At 46.7% G+C, this 18074-nt stretch overlaps 2 protein-coding genes across 2 annotated transcripts; one reads left to right on the top strand and one right to left on the bottom strand. All coding sequences in view use genetic code 11, as the record gives it.

The window, feature by feature from the left end:
• Positions 1-2939: 2939 nt before the first annotated feature.
• Positions 2940-14306, top strand: EGR_06294 (hypothetical protein; the record flags this gene model as incomplete). Its single annotated transcript, XM_024495543.1, has 10 exons — positions 2940-2987; positions 3028-3073; positions 6325-6816; positions 10163-10729; positions 10812-11309; positions 11388-12035; positions 12103-12367; positions 12442-12679; positions 12798-13208; positions 13284-14306. The coding sequence occupies 10 exons, from the start codon at positions 2940-2942 to the stop codon at positions 14304-14306; spliced, it is 4236 nt and encodes a 1411-aa protein (XP_024350066.1).
• Positions 14307-15391: 1085 nt separating this feature from the next.
• EGR_06293 (hypothetical protein) lies at positions 15392-17946 on the bottom strand (the record flags this gene model as incomplete). The annotated part of the gene is made up of 2 exons (XM_024495542.1): positions 15392-15661; positions 17755-17946. 2 exons carry the CDS (start codon positions 17944-17946, stop codon positions 15392-15394), a joined length of 462 nt encoding a protein of 153 aa, XP_024350065.1.
• Positions 17947-18074: the final 128 nt, after the last annotated feature.

The raw sequence follows: 18074 nt of genomic DNA, 5'->3' as shown, positions 1-18074 counted from the left end.
TAGGAATTGTCCAATTTGGTTTGATATATTTATGAGGAGTTAAAATATGGGCTAATCAATCGCCATTTTTGTGTCGGAAACCGCCACAGTGTTTTATTTGCTATAAAAACATAAATCAGTAACATTTTCATTATCTTGCATGCAAAACCAATAGGTTATTGACTTGTTGCTGGAATGACTTTTCGTGTTTGTCATGCATAAGTGTGTTAGCGAAGTAGAATAAGGAGTCTTTTAGTTCCCAACCGTCTTTTTTTCTAGAAATTATGTTAATACATAAGTTGCTTTATAGAGTACGCAACATTTAACTAACCATTTGACAATTCTTCGTATCACTCCGCAAAACACTAATCTCTTATTTCAGCTTCTACAGTTAAAAGTCGACCATACTTAATCGTTATATTTCCATTCTCATTTTTTCGGACGCATAAAAATTTTGAGTCTGCGAATTTTATATCTTCCCTGCATTTGATTTGTGCATTCGTGGGAGTTTATTTTCGTCTCAGAATTTTCAGCTGCCATAATAATGATGGCTTGATCAAAGATATATTTAGTGCTCTCTTATGTCGTCTCTGCTGTCAAAATGAGGAAAAATTATACCGCAGATAGGTGAATAATAAAACTAAGGGCTTATAGCTGGATGGGTTGATAGCACGTTTGATTAAGCGAGCAGTGTATCTACACAGACTGCCATTCCGATATTCGGCATGCCCTTCAAGCAAAGCCAGTAGCCTCAGCTCTTTCACATGTCAGTGGTTTTATATTTACTATTACGCTCTGACGCCTGCAGACATCACAGACTATTTAAGGGCTTTAAAAGCACCTTCAGGTGGCCTAGGTGGTTACAGGGATGGCAAGCAGCCATTTAGAGAGTAGGGGTTGCAAACTACACGTATCAAAGGGCTTTTAAAATACACCTAACGCATAAACGTATAAAAGAAAGGCATCTTAACTTTTTACACAACATTTTTGCCCTTATAAGACTGGTGGACGGCCTTTAAATCTGCATGACATTAATGACGTCAAGAAATTCTTGCAACGAAGCAAATTAAAGATGTATTGTTAAAAGGTTTGTACTTAGACTGCATCACTTCAAAAAAGGTTTAATTTTCATTAAGTATTAAATTAATTGTAGCGCCTCTAGACTTCCCTAAAGGCGAATTTAAACATAAAACCAGGGCAGAAAACATGTACATTTAACGTCCAGAAGGGACAGGGTCTATTGGCATGGTTTGAATGCCAGCCCAGCCGATGAAGTTCAGTGGCCACGACACCACGAGGCCTTTACCATAATTGAGAACTAAACGACCAACCAGAGCATTATATAAGTCTCGGGCAGAATCTGCATAAATACACATTTGATCTATAGTAAAACCAAGGGGTGTTAGTGCAAAAAGGAGGTTAGCCCATCTAGCAGAGGCCTAATGACGGGGGCTTATAATGGCCCCGTACCAAAACTGTGAGCTAGGTAAATATTGTATAGCACAAGTGTAGCTCGTAGATTTGACCCCTAAATTAATTTACCTATGCCAAATCTTTAAAGTCATTTGTAATACGATAGTGGTTTATCCCTCGGTACTGGTGAGGCGCCATTTTTGTACTTTGAAGTAGCCCCCTTGTACCTCACTGGGTGGGCTGGCCTTTTGGGCCATGCCAATAGCCCAGACACCTTCTCCGTGCTGAATATATATACTCTGCCCGAGTGTTGTGTCTTCTTTCGTCTTCAGGGAGTCTCGGAACGCTGCACTGTTGGCAGCGGAAAGCGAACCCGATCTTAAAAGACATGCATCCTGGTTTTCCACTTCTGCGTGATGAGCCTTAGTGGATCGGAAGAAGTACATATGCTACGGATGGGAGAACGGTGATGACTCCCAACAGAAGGGTTGATGTTGACGTCTACCTTCGGCATCTCTCCCAGTTCCGTGTTCTGCAGAAAAGCTATTAACAACTGAAGCGACACTAGCCGTGAATCATCTGGAAGTTTGATTACGGATTTTCCCTACCGCCCCCCATGGACCTGTTTTAAATCCTGTACTTCCTTACTCAAATATGCTTCTAGGCCAGTGTTCCTGCATCTATCTATAGACACGCATGATGGCCGACGCAGTTCCCCGTCCTGAATCAAATCCCTAAGCCGGACGAAATCCCAGACCCAGTCAAGCTGCCAAGAGGGATCAGTGACGCTGAGGTCAAGTATCCCCTCAGTTGCGCGCTAATTTGGTGACTGGCACGGTCGACTCGTAGGTGTTTTCTTGCTGCACCGACTACGTTGTAATGGCTAACGCGGGAGGTTGACCCGCGGGAGCGCCGGGGACGGCGCTCAAAAGAGGAGGGAGGCTATGTAATAAGATAGTGGTTTATCCCTCGGCTCTGGTGAGGCGCCACTTTTGTACTTTGAATTAGCCCCATTGTACCTCGCTGGGTGGGCTGGCCTTTTGGGCCATGCCAATAGCCCAGACACCCTCTCCGTGCTGAATATATATATCCTGCCCGAGTATTGTGTCTTCTTTCGTCTTCAGGGAGTCTCAGGACGCTACACACTTTAATGCAGAATAACCTTGAAATTTACTTAATTATGTGTGATGAATCCCATTTTTTAGAGGACTTTTCTATAGTTGCCTCAATTTTTTTTAATTTATCAGGGCCTTCCTATGCAATCTTTGCAGAACAAAACTTAAAGTTTATTTTGTTGTAAATAAACTTTGCGGCTTTTACCAATCATTAACATGCAGTTCTTTTATCATTATTTTGCTGCAGATTCGTTTTAGCCCATAAAATTATTCGGGCCCAAGGTCATAGTTTGGTCACATACTTTACCAAAAAGGGCTTCGTCTGGACAGCGGGATTATTGTTTATATTCAGTGTGCTTTGGGTCGTACAAAGTGTGTTTGACTTGGATTTATCCATTGTCTTTTCTGAATGCACTAATCTAAATGGTCGATATGGATCCAATCCTAGAAGGATACGTCCAGTACCGCGACGGTAAAAAGGTAACCTTGTTTTAGGTTCTATTTCACTCTTTCTCTTTAGTGGAAGAGGCGTTACTGCGTCCTTTGTTCGCCTTCAAAAAGCCTTAGTAGGTTCTTTTCTGGTTTCGTGTTTTTGTACTTGCTAATTCTGTAATCCACCAGATTACCTATTTCGATCACTTCATTAAAAGTCCTCCTCGTCATTGCTTTGTACCTTGTAAATATCATCTCTTTTCATCTTTTAATTTCTCTAATAGACAGCTGTCATGGGGATAGGCGTGTCTAAGTTGTTGTAATCATGAATGCACTGCCATTGCTCCTATCCTTTATTTGGTGGCGAACTTCACAAATTTTCCCCCTTTTTGTTTCTTTTTACCGATCAATTTTATTAGCTTTTAAGTGTTTCAGTAAATTGCGGTTTCTCTAGTTGGATGACGGAAGCCGTTATCTATCATCCACTTTGTTTACGGGGATTACAAAATCTTCTCAGCTTTCAAGTCGGGCATGTTTTTAAGGCTTTTAGTCAATAACAACCTGCCATTATGCTATCCTGGAGTAGCGTATTTTACATTGACGTGAGGCATGATCTTTGCTCTGTTTCTGATGTGTATGTAACCGTTTTCCCTGTCTAAAGATGAAGCTCTTCGCTTAAATTTTAATGTCTGCGTAGTGCTTACTCTAGTCTCCCACTGATCACACCATTTGTACGTGATTTCGTTCCCTCACTTAGCAACCGTGTCACCCCACGTATAGCGTGCCATTTTGCGTACTTTCTCACCGCACCTTAACTACGGCGGTTGTGCGTTATCGTCATTCGCCGCACCGCTACTTTATTCCCTCCCACGTGACCAATGGAGTAGATGCTTGGAGGATGGTCCTCGGAATAGCCATTTTTCCCCTCCTCTCCTCTGGGAGATGTGACGGGTGGAAATGGGTATCTAGGAGGGGGCGAATAGCGGCCAGGCTGAATGACGGGTGGGGAATTGCGGCGCGTCACGTGACCGTACGGCGTAGCACGAGGCGACCGGTGCTAAACATGCATATGCGCACAACCGCTTTTGCCACGTGCGTGCGTGTGTATAGGCCCCCTCTTCTCTCTGCCTTTCATTGGTGCGTGCTTGCGTCGCGGTGCGCACGTGGCAGCGTTTACGTGCGTGCGCGCACCTGATCAGCTGATTCGAGTTGGTAATTGTCCCATTTATAGCCAAGAGGTAGCCCTCTACCCTCTCTTCTGCTTTCCATGCGATAAAAATATCTCCAAATGGGCTCCCTTCTAAGGCCCCTTTTTCAGAATAAACTGGTGACCCTATCATCACCTGCTTGGAGTTAGTAGTCACCTTAGTCGGAGCAGAACACCCCCATTCTTCTCTAAAGGTAGTGAGCAATATTATTAATGGTCTTGGACTTCTTTTTTCTTTTTTACCTGATTTTAAAATGGCCCTGACCTAATAGTCGTCTCCTCCTCGGGAATGCATTGTTGTAAAAGCGGGCACAGCCAAATATTACTTCCATTCCTTTATTGATAATGAGAGTAGTTTTTTTTACCCAAGGCAGTAATCCTCCTCCTTTGAAGCAAAAATTTGGATGGGAGTGGAATCGGATTTGGCCTTGTTTAACACTAAAGCACCTGCTCTATTCAGTCCCTTGCGGTTACCTTGTCAATGATTTGGCAGTAAGCAATGGGGAAAGGTGTCACGATGAGTCACCTGACCTTGGTGCTATCTTCCCATGATACTATGACATGTGCATGGCATTCATTTGTAAATCCCTTCGATTTCTTAATCATCTGTCTTGGGCAGACTCTACCTGTCCTCTCTGCTTTTCCCTCCCTATCTCTCCATAGGTTAAGGTCAACTGATAGATTGGATGTATTGATCGTGACCCTCTATGAAGCAGTGGATTAGAGCCAGTAGCCACCCTCTTCCTTGACCGAATGTCTCCCATCTTTCTGGTTAATTGGAGGGCCAATTCAGCAGCCTCTATATCCATTTTTTGTGTGTATATCAAAGGGGTCAAGGAAGCACAACGCATTACTTCGTTTTTTTGAAAGTGCCTGGCCTCAATTTCAGCTGATGGGCGTTAATTGTCACCTCCTTTTCTTAACCCTATCAGACCAGCGTAGCTAAGCGTGTGGAAAGAGGGTTCTTTTTCGAGGTGGCATTCCTTGAAAGTTAGCTATTTAGTGGTTTATGGTGGAGAAGAGTTGCTAACACTTGCTCTCTTAATGCCTCTGGCCCTAGCGCCTGCTCCCTTCTCCCAGGCAATCACATGACCCAATCAGGCAGTATCCCAATGGCCAGGCTGTGGCGGCGTGTGTGTGTTGCCATACCTACTGTAAAGTTACGCGTGCGAGAGCGTAAGCGCATGTGATTTAGTCATTTAAAACACACGTACAAGCCATACCATGTGACTAACAGTGCATGTGATCAAGGCTGGTGCCACTTCTGTTACTACTACCGCTGCTGCTGCTGCTGCAACTCATAGGCCATGCGTGTGTGTGACGCAGCATGCGTTCTGTTTACTCATAATCTGTGGTGAAGCATATCCTCCTTAAGCAATGCATGCGTATTACCTCCATTATTATCGCCTCTGTCATCATCCACTCTGAGTCAGTTTGTCATTAGTCATGAGGAGGTTGACACTATTTGTTCTCCACGTCACAGTTTTGCATCTTCACGCATTGTTGTGTGGTTTAATGTGTAAATGCGTAAGGACTTGGGTGTGAGTAAACAAGGTGGCGGCCCTGTGGGACTACAAATCGTGCTTCTGTTGGACATCCACCGTTCAAATTGCCTCGTGAAGGTGGGTGACCGGAGTGGATATTATTTAGCTGACGGTTATCCGCTGAAAGGTGTCAGTGTCATGGCGCTATCTGACCTCTAAAGCGAACTAACAAGACATGAAATTCCGGTCACATTTGTCGTTTGAAAAAACGGTAGATTGATCGTCTCGCGCTTTAGCCTTTGCGACGCTGAAATTTCTGCAGGTTTCCATCTGATACACTGCCCCAGGAGGGTAGAAGTCAAACCTCTCATTTGTGCATCTGGGATGATTTTGTCGGTTACCTTGAAGTCATTCTTCCCCCCTTAACCCAGTTGAAGATGTTCGATGGGGAAATCGTGCCGTACACTGACTTGTGAGTCAGTCGAGTGCGGAGCAGTTACCTTCTGTCCCGTCTCACCTATGCATTTTTACCCCACATCTACAGTTGTCCTTCTACTTTGCTGAAGCGAATCGTCACATCTTTGAGGTGGTAATTTATCACCCCACTTGTGCCATCTAGTGTTCTAGAGTTGTCTTGACTCGAATTTAGCGTTACGGGAGCACTGAAGCCAAATCTTTCATTAATTACTTCCAGGTGTCCTCCACCTCTACTTCGGCAAGTCTATCAACGACTTCAACGCCGCATTCCGCTCCTCGCAGGGCTCCATTGCCGCTTCCAGCTCCGCTTTGGGTCCTTCCACCAATACCGCCAACACAAATTCCACTTCCGGCAGCGGCAGCAAACCCACTGTCAGTGTATTCCACAGCCTCACCACCCGTTCCAATTACTACTGCAATCTTCCCCATCCCCAATCTCACGCCTACTATGTGGCTGATCCCGTCACAGAGATGTGCAACCAAGCCGAGCGCGCTATGGTGCACGATCTTGAGGCGGCTGCGGGTCGCGCTCGCAGTTTGGGCTGCCCGGTGCCTCTTGACACTGTGACGGGCTTTGAGACGGGTTGCCACCTCAGCGGCGAGTCCAATGTCGTGCTGTTGATTGGATGGAAAACCGTCCATCCCATCGCGCTGCCCAGTGTGGACGAAATGTTCAATTGGGCTGAAGTGTTGGAGCGCGCGCTTATTGGTGAGTGAGTGTGTGGGTGCTGTTCGTGTGTGTGCGTGCGGGTCTGTGATTGGCTGGCGGGGTGCCAGACGTGTGTGTCCACGCGTGCGTGCGCTTGCGTGCACGTTTCGCTGCGATGGCGGTGGCGGTATTGCTGATTGCAAATTTAGCGCTCGTGCGCGTGTGGGTGAGAAATTTTGGCCTTTGATGAAGGAAGGGCTTAAAAAAGGGCGTTCAAGTTTCTTACTAAATGTTAAGCGACGCCGGCTAATGTAAACGAATGTCGAAGTCGTTTAAGTGTGCCATTTATCATCCAGTCTTCTGGGTTGATGTCACTACTTAGTAGCTTAACCAGTCGTTACTTTTGCTTCACCTCTAGTTCTTAAATCGCTACCGAAGGAGTTATAAGGCACACGAATGTAATAGTCTGGGAGACTGGGTGACGTGAGGTGGGGTTCCAAGCTATGATTCATCATGGGTGGCTCCAAAAATGCCTTCCCCGTGGGATTGCCTTTGGATAAAACATCACTGCCTAGGTCTTCCGCTTAGTACGTAACTCATTTTTACCTCCATGAGGTTAGCATCATCTACTAGAGTGCAAATCCTCAAACCATCGGGATGGTCGCTTTTGAACACGCTCACACTTCACTCACACCCGAGGCTTCTGTTCTCCATTGGTGTCTGCACCCATTACTTTCCCTTCATGGACGAGTGCATCTTTTTCTCCTGGTTTTTAAGCGCCACCAATTGAACCAGACAAAAAACATCGACCAAATTCCGGTGTCATGTTGAGAAGAGCCAGATGTCTCAGCTGTTGCGACCGATTTTCCTCTGGTACCCCGTTAGCGAGTGTATTGGTGATTTCTTCAAAAAAGCTACGGTAGATGAAGTTTTGGACAATTTCCCTCGCCTACTGAAAGGTTATTGCACCTACTCATAGTGACAATGCTATTCCATAGAATACAGCGAAGCAGTTGGATAAAACATTTTCATTGCTTCACCTCGCATCAGTTTTGGCTGTACACGTACCCACACGTGACATCTCTCTCCGGCTTAATCAGTGGTAGGACGTGGGTGGACTCCAAGCGCTGACGTATCCACCCATAATACAAAGAGGATGGCGCACGCCCGCTTTTTGTCTTGTTATAATCGTCTTCGTCGCCTTTTATCCGTTTCCAGCTATTTTCGCCGTTCCGGCCTGGTACACATTGTAGCGGCGTGATCTTCTCACAATTGGTGCGTTTCAAGGTCACGGGTACAGCAGCAGTTTTGGCGTCTTTCCTGCTTCGTCTTGTTGCCAAAGTTCACTCATATACGCTTCAGACACATGAAAGAGTTAGAATGTGTGTTTGTGAGTTGGATTTCTTGTGCTCGTGCCCGATGGTAGGGTAATTACACACCCACGTGTTCGCGAACGTGCTATCCCCTCAAGGTCAGGGCGTGAATTGGGTACTTTTTTGGAATTGTATCACCACGATGGTGTCACGTGATCCAACTGACTGGCTGGCGGAAGGGGATAGAACTTCATAACCTCCGCCTACCTTTTTTGACCACTCCGTGGATTGGCTACTGCGATTTCATTACTCCCTCTCATTGGCTCATTCTAAACCATCTGTTTTTTTTTTGGGGGGGGGGGGGGGAATTCCGGTCCAATCATTGGGGTGCTTTCAAATTAGGCTTTATTGGGTAGTACTCACATTCAACTTTTCCATCGCACCAACTTTTAAGGCGTTCGAATCAGGCACGATGGGGGTAGCCTGACCCTTGGATCCTACAGACTGTAGCGGAGTTTTTCTGAAGAAGCACGTGTTAGTAATTTTCTCGATTCCGAGGCCTGACGGCCAAGGATTTTTTGCCCCATTGGAGGCAGCTGCTACCGTCAAGAGCTATTGCGCACAAGCAGTCAAATCAATGCTAGCTCACTTCTGTCCTGTGACGTGACTATCTCGTTTTGACGTTCATTACAGTGAAGACAGCATTCAGATAAAGGGGCTTTAATTAGATTCCTACGACATGTGATCTAACTTCAAATTAATAGTTTTACTGGATGTTTTTCCATCTCTCTGTCTCTCTCTCTGCCAAGTCTACAAATGTCTCGTACGAAACATGCTTGGGAGGGGTGAGAGATTGCGGGCTTTTCCAGAAATTGGTCCCCTCCAAGGTCACGGTGATTTGTTGTTACTAGTAGGTGGGTTGAGTTCTTCTGTTTCCACTCTAACCCAGATAGTGGATAGCATTCCCAAGGTCACGCCTCATCGGAGTGACAGTAATGGGAAGCAGCAATTTTTTTGCTGGTCGTGGATACCGTCGTTCGATCTTTCCTTCTCAAGATCACGGCTTGGATACATAAATGGTACTGCCTTATCTTCAGAACCATGATTAGTGATGGAATGCCAGAAGCATGGAGGCTGTAACGCGGCTGGCTGGATGTCTATCGCATGCTACGTGGAGCCCTTCTCTCTGTTCTTGGCCCTCTGAACTGTCTGGCACGAAGGTGGTAGACGATGTGGATTTCATCCATTTCGTTCTTCCTCCTTTCCACTTATCCCCACCGATTTGTCCACCCATGCATTTGTCTCGGATCCACCTGTTCATTGCTCGCATTAGCGTAAGTGGAGTTTTTCATGCTCATAGCTGATAGTCATGTGACAGACCTGCTAAAGCGGGCAAGGCTGGCGGTTGTTGTAGCAGTCGCAGTGGTCAAGGCAAGAGGTGACTAATTCATTGCCCATTTACCCTCCCATCCGCCTGCCCTTCTGGCTAAAGTGGCCGATTGGCTGGGTTAGCTGGTTTGCCAGCAGCCTCTTGCCTAGCGGGCGTTCGTCTCTGTGGGGGCGTGAATTTGCCTTCAGATGGGCGAATGAGGAGAGATGAAGTGGCCCGTGTTCAAAACACCTTTTCTTCGTCAGTTTAACCTTGAACAGTTCCCATCTCTGTCACTACTGTTGTGAGGAATCTCTGACTTTGTCCCGCTGTGCGGGTTTGTGTGTATGAGGGTGTGGGATTTCAGATTGTGTTCAAGCCAAACAAGAGTCACCTTCCTTCTACACCACAATTGCCTAAAAGACAAAGGAGAACGCTGTCACCTAGGCACACTCTCCCATTTTCCCTCGCGGGAAAGTGTGGATTGTGTGCGTTCCTATCACGTGATCTCACCTGCTTTGCCGCGTAAATTCATTTTTGTTCGTGTTTCGTGTGTGTCTGAGGCTATTTAGCGAGTCATGTGCTTATTCCCTCTTGCTTGTGGTTTTCCACCACCGTTGTGTGCATAAAAAGTTGATGCTAGAAAGAAGGCATCTGTTTATTCTTTTCCTTCGTTGGAAAAGGTTGAACGGCTCTTCCAATCTCCCTTTTCCACCGCTTACAGACTCTAGCTACCACGTCACATTGTGTCGCGTCGGTAGTGCCAGTGACAACACCTCAGCAAGCAGTTGCGTGCTTGGTGTGGGAGGCAGTAGCTACGGCATTGTCGGTGGTAGCGGAGGTCTTGGTGGTGGTAGCGGGGCAGCTGCCTCCGTGTCGGCTTCCTCTTCTACCACTTCTGGCATCATTCCTACCTCCACCGTCGTTGTTGGCGGTGGTAACGTTACCTCCTCTGTCTCCTCCTCTTCCTCCTCCTCCCGTCTACAACTTGGCCTTCAAGCCAGTCTCCACGTCCAACAATGGCGTCTTTGTCTTATCGGTGAGCCCTCTGCGGGATGTCAATTCATTGCGCAATGGCGGCTTGATGCGCTGGACGCCGCCTATACCATGGAAAATAGCAGCAACAGTGGCGCCTTTTCCACCTTTGGTGGATCCGCTTATGACCCCGTGGGGGGGCAAACTTTCCTAGGCTTCACCCCGCCCGGTGCTCAAGGTGTCTTCTCGACATCCAGTGCCTCCTATCAGAACGATGATAGATTCTTTTTGGAGGCCAATCGTGCTGCTGGCAAAGGTGAGTTGGTGTGGCTCCGATTTCAGCAGCATCTGCGCTACAGTAAGGATATTTTGGTCTGATGGAAGTGCTTGTTTTGCAGGTCTGACAGGCAGCTACGTCTTCCAAGTGGATGGCCGACGACTGGGACAGCTGGCGCGCGCGATAGATGAATTGATGCTGCGTCGCTTTCCTGCGCTCACTGCGCCACCGGGCACTCGGGTCCTTCCCTCCACTAACACCGATGATGATTCATTGCACCTACGCAAGTCCGCTGCGATCGAAATTCGCTCCAGCGGTGGGGCTGAAAAGCCGCTCTTCGGTGCCTCATCCTCCTCTCTCTCACCTCCTACTGGGGTAGGGGGTGGTGTAGGTGGCGGTGGTGGTGAAGGAGGTGGTATCTTCGGTTCCGCTTCACCCCATGGTGGCAGTGGTGGCTCCTTCGCACCTTCTAGTTTGCCGACAAGAGGTGCGGGTGTGTCTACTGTCACTGCTTCTGCCGCTGCAGTGGGGGAAATGCCGATGGTCTCACAGCCCTCTTCCTCATCGACGTCTTCTTCTAGATCGAAAAAATCGGGGCACCGGCAGTTTTTCGGTGGTGGTGTGTTCCAGCCTTATCCTCGGTCGATAAAAGATCTACTGAAATGAATAAGCAGAATTTTTTGTTTATCTATGGTAGCTCAAACACTGGGACGATCGGACGCGATTAAGATTCCCACGCGACGATTCACTACAGCACTTTCCAAAATGACTGGCGACGGCGGATTCTCTTCACGTGGACGGTCCTCCTCTAAAACAGGTTCCGGAGAAGGCAGCGCGGAGGGCAGTTCCTCTGATGCCTCCTCTGCGAAACCACAACCACCTCTCTACTTTCCTTCCGTCATGGTTGGTGCGGGGATCATCACTTCCCTTGTGCCCGCTCCACCTCCACCGTCACAGACCGCACGTTCCGAAGTGTTCGGCACATCTGTTGCACCCTCCGCCACGGCTACAACCTCACTTCGACCAAAACAAAAGTCAGAGCTTCCTCCATCGATGGTCGCCCCACCGCCCCCGCCACCACCTCCACCGCCACATTCAACACCCCCCTCTTCCCCATACTGTCTAGCCTGTGAGCGTTGTCAACGCCGCGAACGGAGAGGTCATCAGAAGACTTCTTCCGCTGATCCTGCTTCGATTTCCTCCGAAGATGGTGGCGTCGGAGTTGGCGGTGGCGGTAACGGTGGTGGCATATTTGCTGCTGATGAAGATGTAGAACAGCCATTGCCTTTACCAGTGGCAGAATGCCGGCGCTTACTCCCCCCCTACCGCGGGCTTTACAATCTTTGTAAGTTCTGTAATACTTAGATCACATTGCACTCAACGTTCTTTCAGCCCCTGTGTTTTTTTTGCAGACAAACAGCTCTACCGCACAGTGAAACCGTTCCACACGAACCGCAGGCTTCCGCGAAGTGGGTCCTTTGATATTTGCGCTGCACGAAGACGAAAATTGGTTCGAGGGAGGGTGTTTGAAGCTCTCGGAGGTGGCGAAGGCAGTGCTTTGGATCGTCTATTATTTAGCATTTCACCTCCACTCGGTGATATTACCTCCTGTGTCTTTCTTCTTGCCTTTTCTCCACCCTTTAAACCTCCTTCAACAGATGAGATGGATTATCGATGGTGCGTAGTTTTTCCCTACAGTTTTCTTCTTCCGTAGTGATGGAAATGATTGATACCTCTCCCTCTCTCCTCAGGTATCTGGTACACCGGCCAGGCAACTGTTGTTCTCGATGCTGTCTGTGGAATACACCAATCCTTCTGGCAGAGCTGAACCTCCAAGATGTGGTTGCTCATCAGATCTATATCCTTTCTTTGAAGGAGGGCCGGAAAACTGAGTCTTTACGCAGCATTCCCTGTGGTGCCATCCCTTGTCTGTCCACTTCGCGACTCTTTGTTTGGCGATTCGCTGGTGCTGCGCCTTTCGGCGAAATGGTGGGTGGGGGAGGAAAATTGTCTGCTTTGTACATGCCTTTTTACTTTGTTTTTTTAATTTTGGCCCGAAAGTAAACCGTCTCCGTTCACTGATACTAAGTAGTCGTTTCCCTTTCAGTCCCAATGCTCGTCTCACATTAAATCGAACCTTCTACGGCCTTGGTCGGTGCTCTACCTCGGTCCAGACAACGAAATCGATGACGGCACCCTTCCTGTCTCCCCAGCTATTCTCTCCTTCTCCTCCTCGTACTGTTGTTGTTGCTACTGTGGCTCTCCCCTTTCCCAACAGCGCCATAGGTCGCGAACACAACAACAGCCTCAACAGTCGCAATGTCAGCAGCAGCAACAGTCGAATTATCATGCCTATGCGAATTTGATTCGCAACACTGGCAGCAGCACCCTTCCTAGTGTTTCTCGACGCAATCATCACCACCGAACCGCCCCAATTGCCTTTCCTGGAAAACCCTCCGTCCCTTGTGACGTCCCGGATGGCCATAATCGTCGTGGAGTTTTCTCCGCCTCTTCCACGGTGAGTTAAAAGCAGACACCCTCTAAATAATTTGTTCCTGTTGGTCTACATGTTAAGTATCCTTCTTCATTTCAGTCATGTTCTACATCACAAGCCTCGTCGCCAAGTTCACCTCAGGGTCACGTTTCCTACTACAATCTCACGAGTGGTGTGGGTCCCGCTTGTCTCCCACCGAATCCTCTGAAGTACCCTTTCCACGAAGAGCGCCCGAGTGGAGCGTACGCCAATCTGCAACATCTTTATGCGTCACTTAATTTGCAACAAAATCGGTGGCGGATGCCGTGTAGCGTTCGCGCCCCCGCATCCGCTGCCGTTGCAGAGCAAATTCCGGATGAGATCCGTGAACCAAAACGAAATTACGCGTTGGTGGACCTTCGTCCCAGTCCGGCTAGTTCGGTGATTGCTCCTGGGGACACAATCACCTTTGTGTCTACTTCGGAAGATACGGTTTCGACCGCAACAGACGGTGGTGCTGCTGGTGGGGTTGGCGCCACTAGCGGCGGTGGTGGCAGTGGAAGTCGAACCGATTCCAGCGCTTCCACGCTGCATACAAACACTTCCACTTCCTCCTCAGCTGCGACCTTCGTTCCAGGAAACGGTGGAAATCGTTCACGAACTGCTTCTCAACTCCGGCGGACCTCATCGCATTCGCTGACCGCTGTGCTTCCGGTTCCAACATTGAATTACGTCCATATCATGACGAAGCGGGATGCGAAGGCAGCAGTAGCGGGTGCTGCAGGATGTGAGAGTCCCCTTTCCTCCTCCACTGCTACCTCTTCAACCACGAGTTCATCAGACAAGGAACAACGCGCTCCGGCAGCAGTACCGTTGAATATAACAACTCCGACGGCTCTAGCATCTTCCGCAGAGCAAATTCCCTATGCACAAATCGATTTTGAGCGCACCAGAGCCTTAAACGCGGTGAACGGGGCGGGAGAGGTGAACCATCCCCATGGACACCATTTCCACCGCTTCCGTCAGCACAAAGCAGCCACAAATGCCTTAGCTGTACCATTAAGCGGCGCCAAGCCATCGATAGTGAGCGGATGTGGTGGTCTACGAGGCTTGAGCACGCGAAAAAAGTCCGATGGATGGTGAGGGAGGGCGGGGGATCGGCGAGAGAGCACTGGCTTCAAAGACGTGATACCTCGGTGAAATTCGTGTATTTTTATTTTTCTTTTTGAGAGACCATGAACACACGTATTGAGAGCGAGAGAAGCGATTTCTTATTTATATATGTAACTGTGTGCGCCTGTGTGTATGTATATATGGAGAGATTGAAGTTCCTATTGCGATATGTAACCAATGAAAACGATTTTGTGGACTTAATTTTATCCTCCGGGTCAAGGTCAGGAGGAGGGATCGAGTGCATTGCGGCACCACGACCTTGGGTTGTGCCCTAAACTCACTTTCCCCTTCTCTACTACTTTACGCGATCGCGTCAAGTCCATATTTCGGCCTTGTATAAAACAGGAAGGAAATCATTCTCAAGGTGTCAATCATTACAGAAGGAGCTGCCAATGTCGTCTAAGGGGAGGACAGGAGGAGGGGAAAAGATTGGATGGTCAATAAATTCATCACAGATTGAAAGTCAGACAGGATTTGACAGCCGCGGACACTTTTTTCTTGGTCCACTTCGTGTCTAAAAAGCGAAGTAAACAAATGTCATAAGATGCGCAACGTTGTCACGTTCACTGGCTGTCACTTTGGTTTCCGGACAAGTCAGACGTTTCCTGGTGTCGAGAAGCTTGTTCAAATTAAGACAGCATTTTCGGTTCTATGAGCTTTCGTAAAGGAAGAAATGTCAGAGGATGGAATGTCACTTAGCTACGCGTCAGGAGTCAGTTGACACGACGATAGCGAATCAAGAGGGTGACAGTAGTGGCGAATGGGTACAGACAACGGTATGTAGTGATGGGTCTAGCCTATTACAGGTGAATGACTCTGCAGGGGACAGCAGTGGTAAAGCCCTTGGACACTGAACAGTAAAATAATAGTTCCATCAACGAGTGCCACAGGAGAAGATTCTTTTGTCTGCAGAGATGAAAACACCCAGTCTACGCGGAAAATGGTTCCCTTCAGCCCTAGTTTAAACTGATCGCTCTGGGTGGAACGTTGCGAGGGAGAAATCGGTCTCTGTACTTAGAATTAACCACTCAAAATTATTTCCTACCTGTGTTTTTTCAGTCTTCCATGTTCTCCTTCAGCATGCACCAGCGTTTCCAATTGTAAAGATTAGCGATTTGCCGACGATCCAGTTGGACCGCACGATTTAGGTCCTGCGCGACTATTTGAATTTGATGCCAGTTTTTGACAATTTCTTCCTTATTTCGATCAAAAGCGCTTTCGTTTCGACTTGTTCCAACCATTTCCATGCCAATGAATAGAACCGATCCACTGGGTTTTCCTCTTGACGATCGCAATGGCCACGCCCGTTGGCCGGTGTCTCGGACCTGGAGGTAGAGCGTACTTACAAATTGTCAGTAGCATTAGGGGTTCAGATGAGATTTTCGAATGGGGCAGGTGCAAAGAGGCGTTATCGTGACGCAACGTGTGTGATACAACCTGCCAAAGGTCAACTAATCGCCATTTAGGACTTTCCCTTGGATACCGCGCAATATGATCGGAGTGTGCAGGAAAATATTTCCGTGGCAAATGACTAGAACCAGTCAATCAATCGGAGGCATATGCTTTTCTAACTTACCGAATATGGAGCTCCACACCGGCCTCAAAATAGCCCATGAACTACGTCTCATTGTTATTCACCATATTTCCTCAAAGTTTTCCAAGTCCTATTCAATTACGATGGGGAGGAAATTCAAACGACACTATTCACCGACCTAATAACAACAACAGCCGGAGACCAGGACATTAATAAAAAAAAAGAGATGAGGCTGTGCATAACCTTGTGAGCTTTCAGTCAAATGCTTTACAGAGTCCAAAAAATCCCCACTAACTCTCAGTCCTTATTTACAATGAGATTCTCTCTTTACTAGGCAAGAACTACCTACAAAATAAAATCGCATCCTTTATGATAAAGGTCAACTTGGTGTTTTTGGCAATCATAAAGCAGCAATCTGAACAATTAAAAAGTGAACACTTGACAGTGTTTAGAATTCCTTTCTTCGAAATAATGTGGAAATATATATTAAAACTAAACAGTGCGGTAAAAAGGACTTATGATACCTTTGTGTATGCCAGGCGCAGCGTAGAAGATTTTTAAAAATTCTTAGGGAGCCTATTTTTTCAAAAATGGAAAATAGAAAGCAGAGAAATAGGTAAGGAAAGAAAAACCCTCATCAAGGAAGCACTTTCGGCGTGCAAAGCATTTTCTTCCCGAATTGACATTTCAAAAATTTTGTTGTCCCCAAATTTTGTCAAAAAACTAAAAGACAAAAGCTACCCCGATTCTTGATAGTAGATAGAATGGTCGAAAGATTTGTTAATTGCCGGAAGTTATTTCTCCCAAAGGATAAAACATCCTCCTGTGGATTCACTTTACAACACTCAGAGCAGAAACAAGGCTTGTCAAGCGCATTTTCAGTCAATGGTCTCATAGATTTGTGCTTTTTCTCACGATAAGTTGAGTAGGTAAAGGGCGATATAGGCGCCTTGAAGAGAGCTTTTTCTATAAGTTTCTTTCAAAAAAACCAAAAAAACCGTCACTTTTTGCATCATGTTTTAATAAAATACGCCAACAGAAGACTCAGAACATCTTTAATCCTCAGTTTTTATGCACCGAATGTAAGAAATAATTACAACGGTCAAAATAACCAAGATTTGTGGCAAACTTCAAGGTAATTGTTTAAACAAAATAAAAACAGTGAAAATCTCGGTGAAGACTGATTATTACAAAGTGGATCAGTCTCCCTGAAGAACGACCCCTCCTCACACGGACAATAAAGTGCATCAAATTGAATGCTTGGCCACGCTATTATAGGCAGAAAACTGGCTTTCTTAATGAATTTAAACTACCAACTTCTCAAGGTCAAAAGATTGAAAAAGTATCACCACCAAACAAAAGTCTTTAGTATCAGTTTTTTAACACATGCGATACACTTTGAATAACTTAAGTAGATTTTGTGACGACGTTTTGCATAAGTATATCTTTTATCGGAGGTTTTTATTAGGTGTCTAAAAAAAAACACCGACTTTTACAACACTTTTAGCCAACATTAAAAATTTTAAGGAAATTTGCGTTTTGGTGGAGTTAACGAGTTTGAAAACATAATAACTAGAAACGTTTGTCAGTAACTGTGGTCTAAATCCTGCCAATACTTTCCAGTGCAATTCATTGACACACTTCACCTTCAGTAGGGTTTTTTGCCATCACTTATTTTGGCTATAGGTGGGATCACTAGCACATTCACCACCAGAGTTTCACAGGAATATGGCGTACCAGAGGCTAAGCATTCCATTGGTCGTACGTGACCCGATTTGACAAAAAAGACGAACACCACCCAAGCAAAAATATCCATGTTCTAAATGCACTATACTACATTCTGCTGTTTATCGGTACCTTTTGAGCAAGTAAAAGCAACCTCACCGTCACAATCCACTTGCCATGGCAGCTCTCGCCCGTGTGAATCAGACTCTTCCAAATCATCTGACTGAGTCCATTGTAATGATCGCGGAATCGTACCATCAGTAGATTGGCTACCTGACCACTGGGGGAAGTGAGGAAGACTTCAATGGAGCCGCGATGCACCGAAGTCCATTGCATCCCCACCCGGACCATCTCCAGTACCTCCACCCCACAGGTGGGAGATTTAAAGTTGAAAGTGAATTTTATACTTCGACCAGAGAAGAGGGTTTTCCAACTAAAAATACAAAAAATGAGGGCCTCTACTAGTCAATATAAGGATG

Source organism: Echinococcus granulosus, assembly GCF_000524195.1.
Source record: "Echinococcus granulosus chromosome Unknown EG_S00054, whole genome shotgun sequence".
Lineage (NCBI taxonomy): Eukaryota > Metazoa > Platyhelminthes > Cestoda > Cyclophyllidea > Taeniidae > Echinococcus > Echinococcus granulosus.
This window is presented reverse-complemented; position numbering and strand designations above follow the sequence as displayed.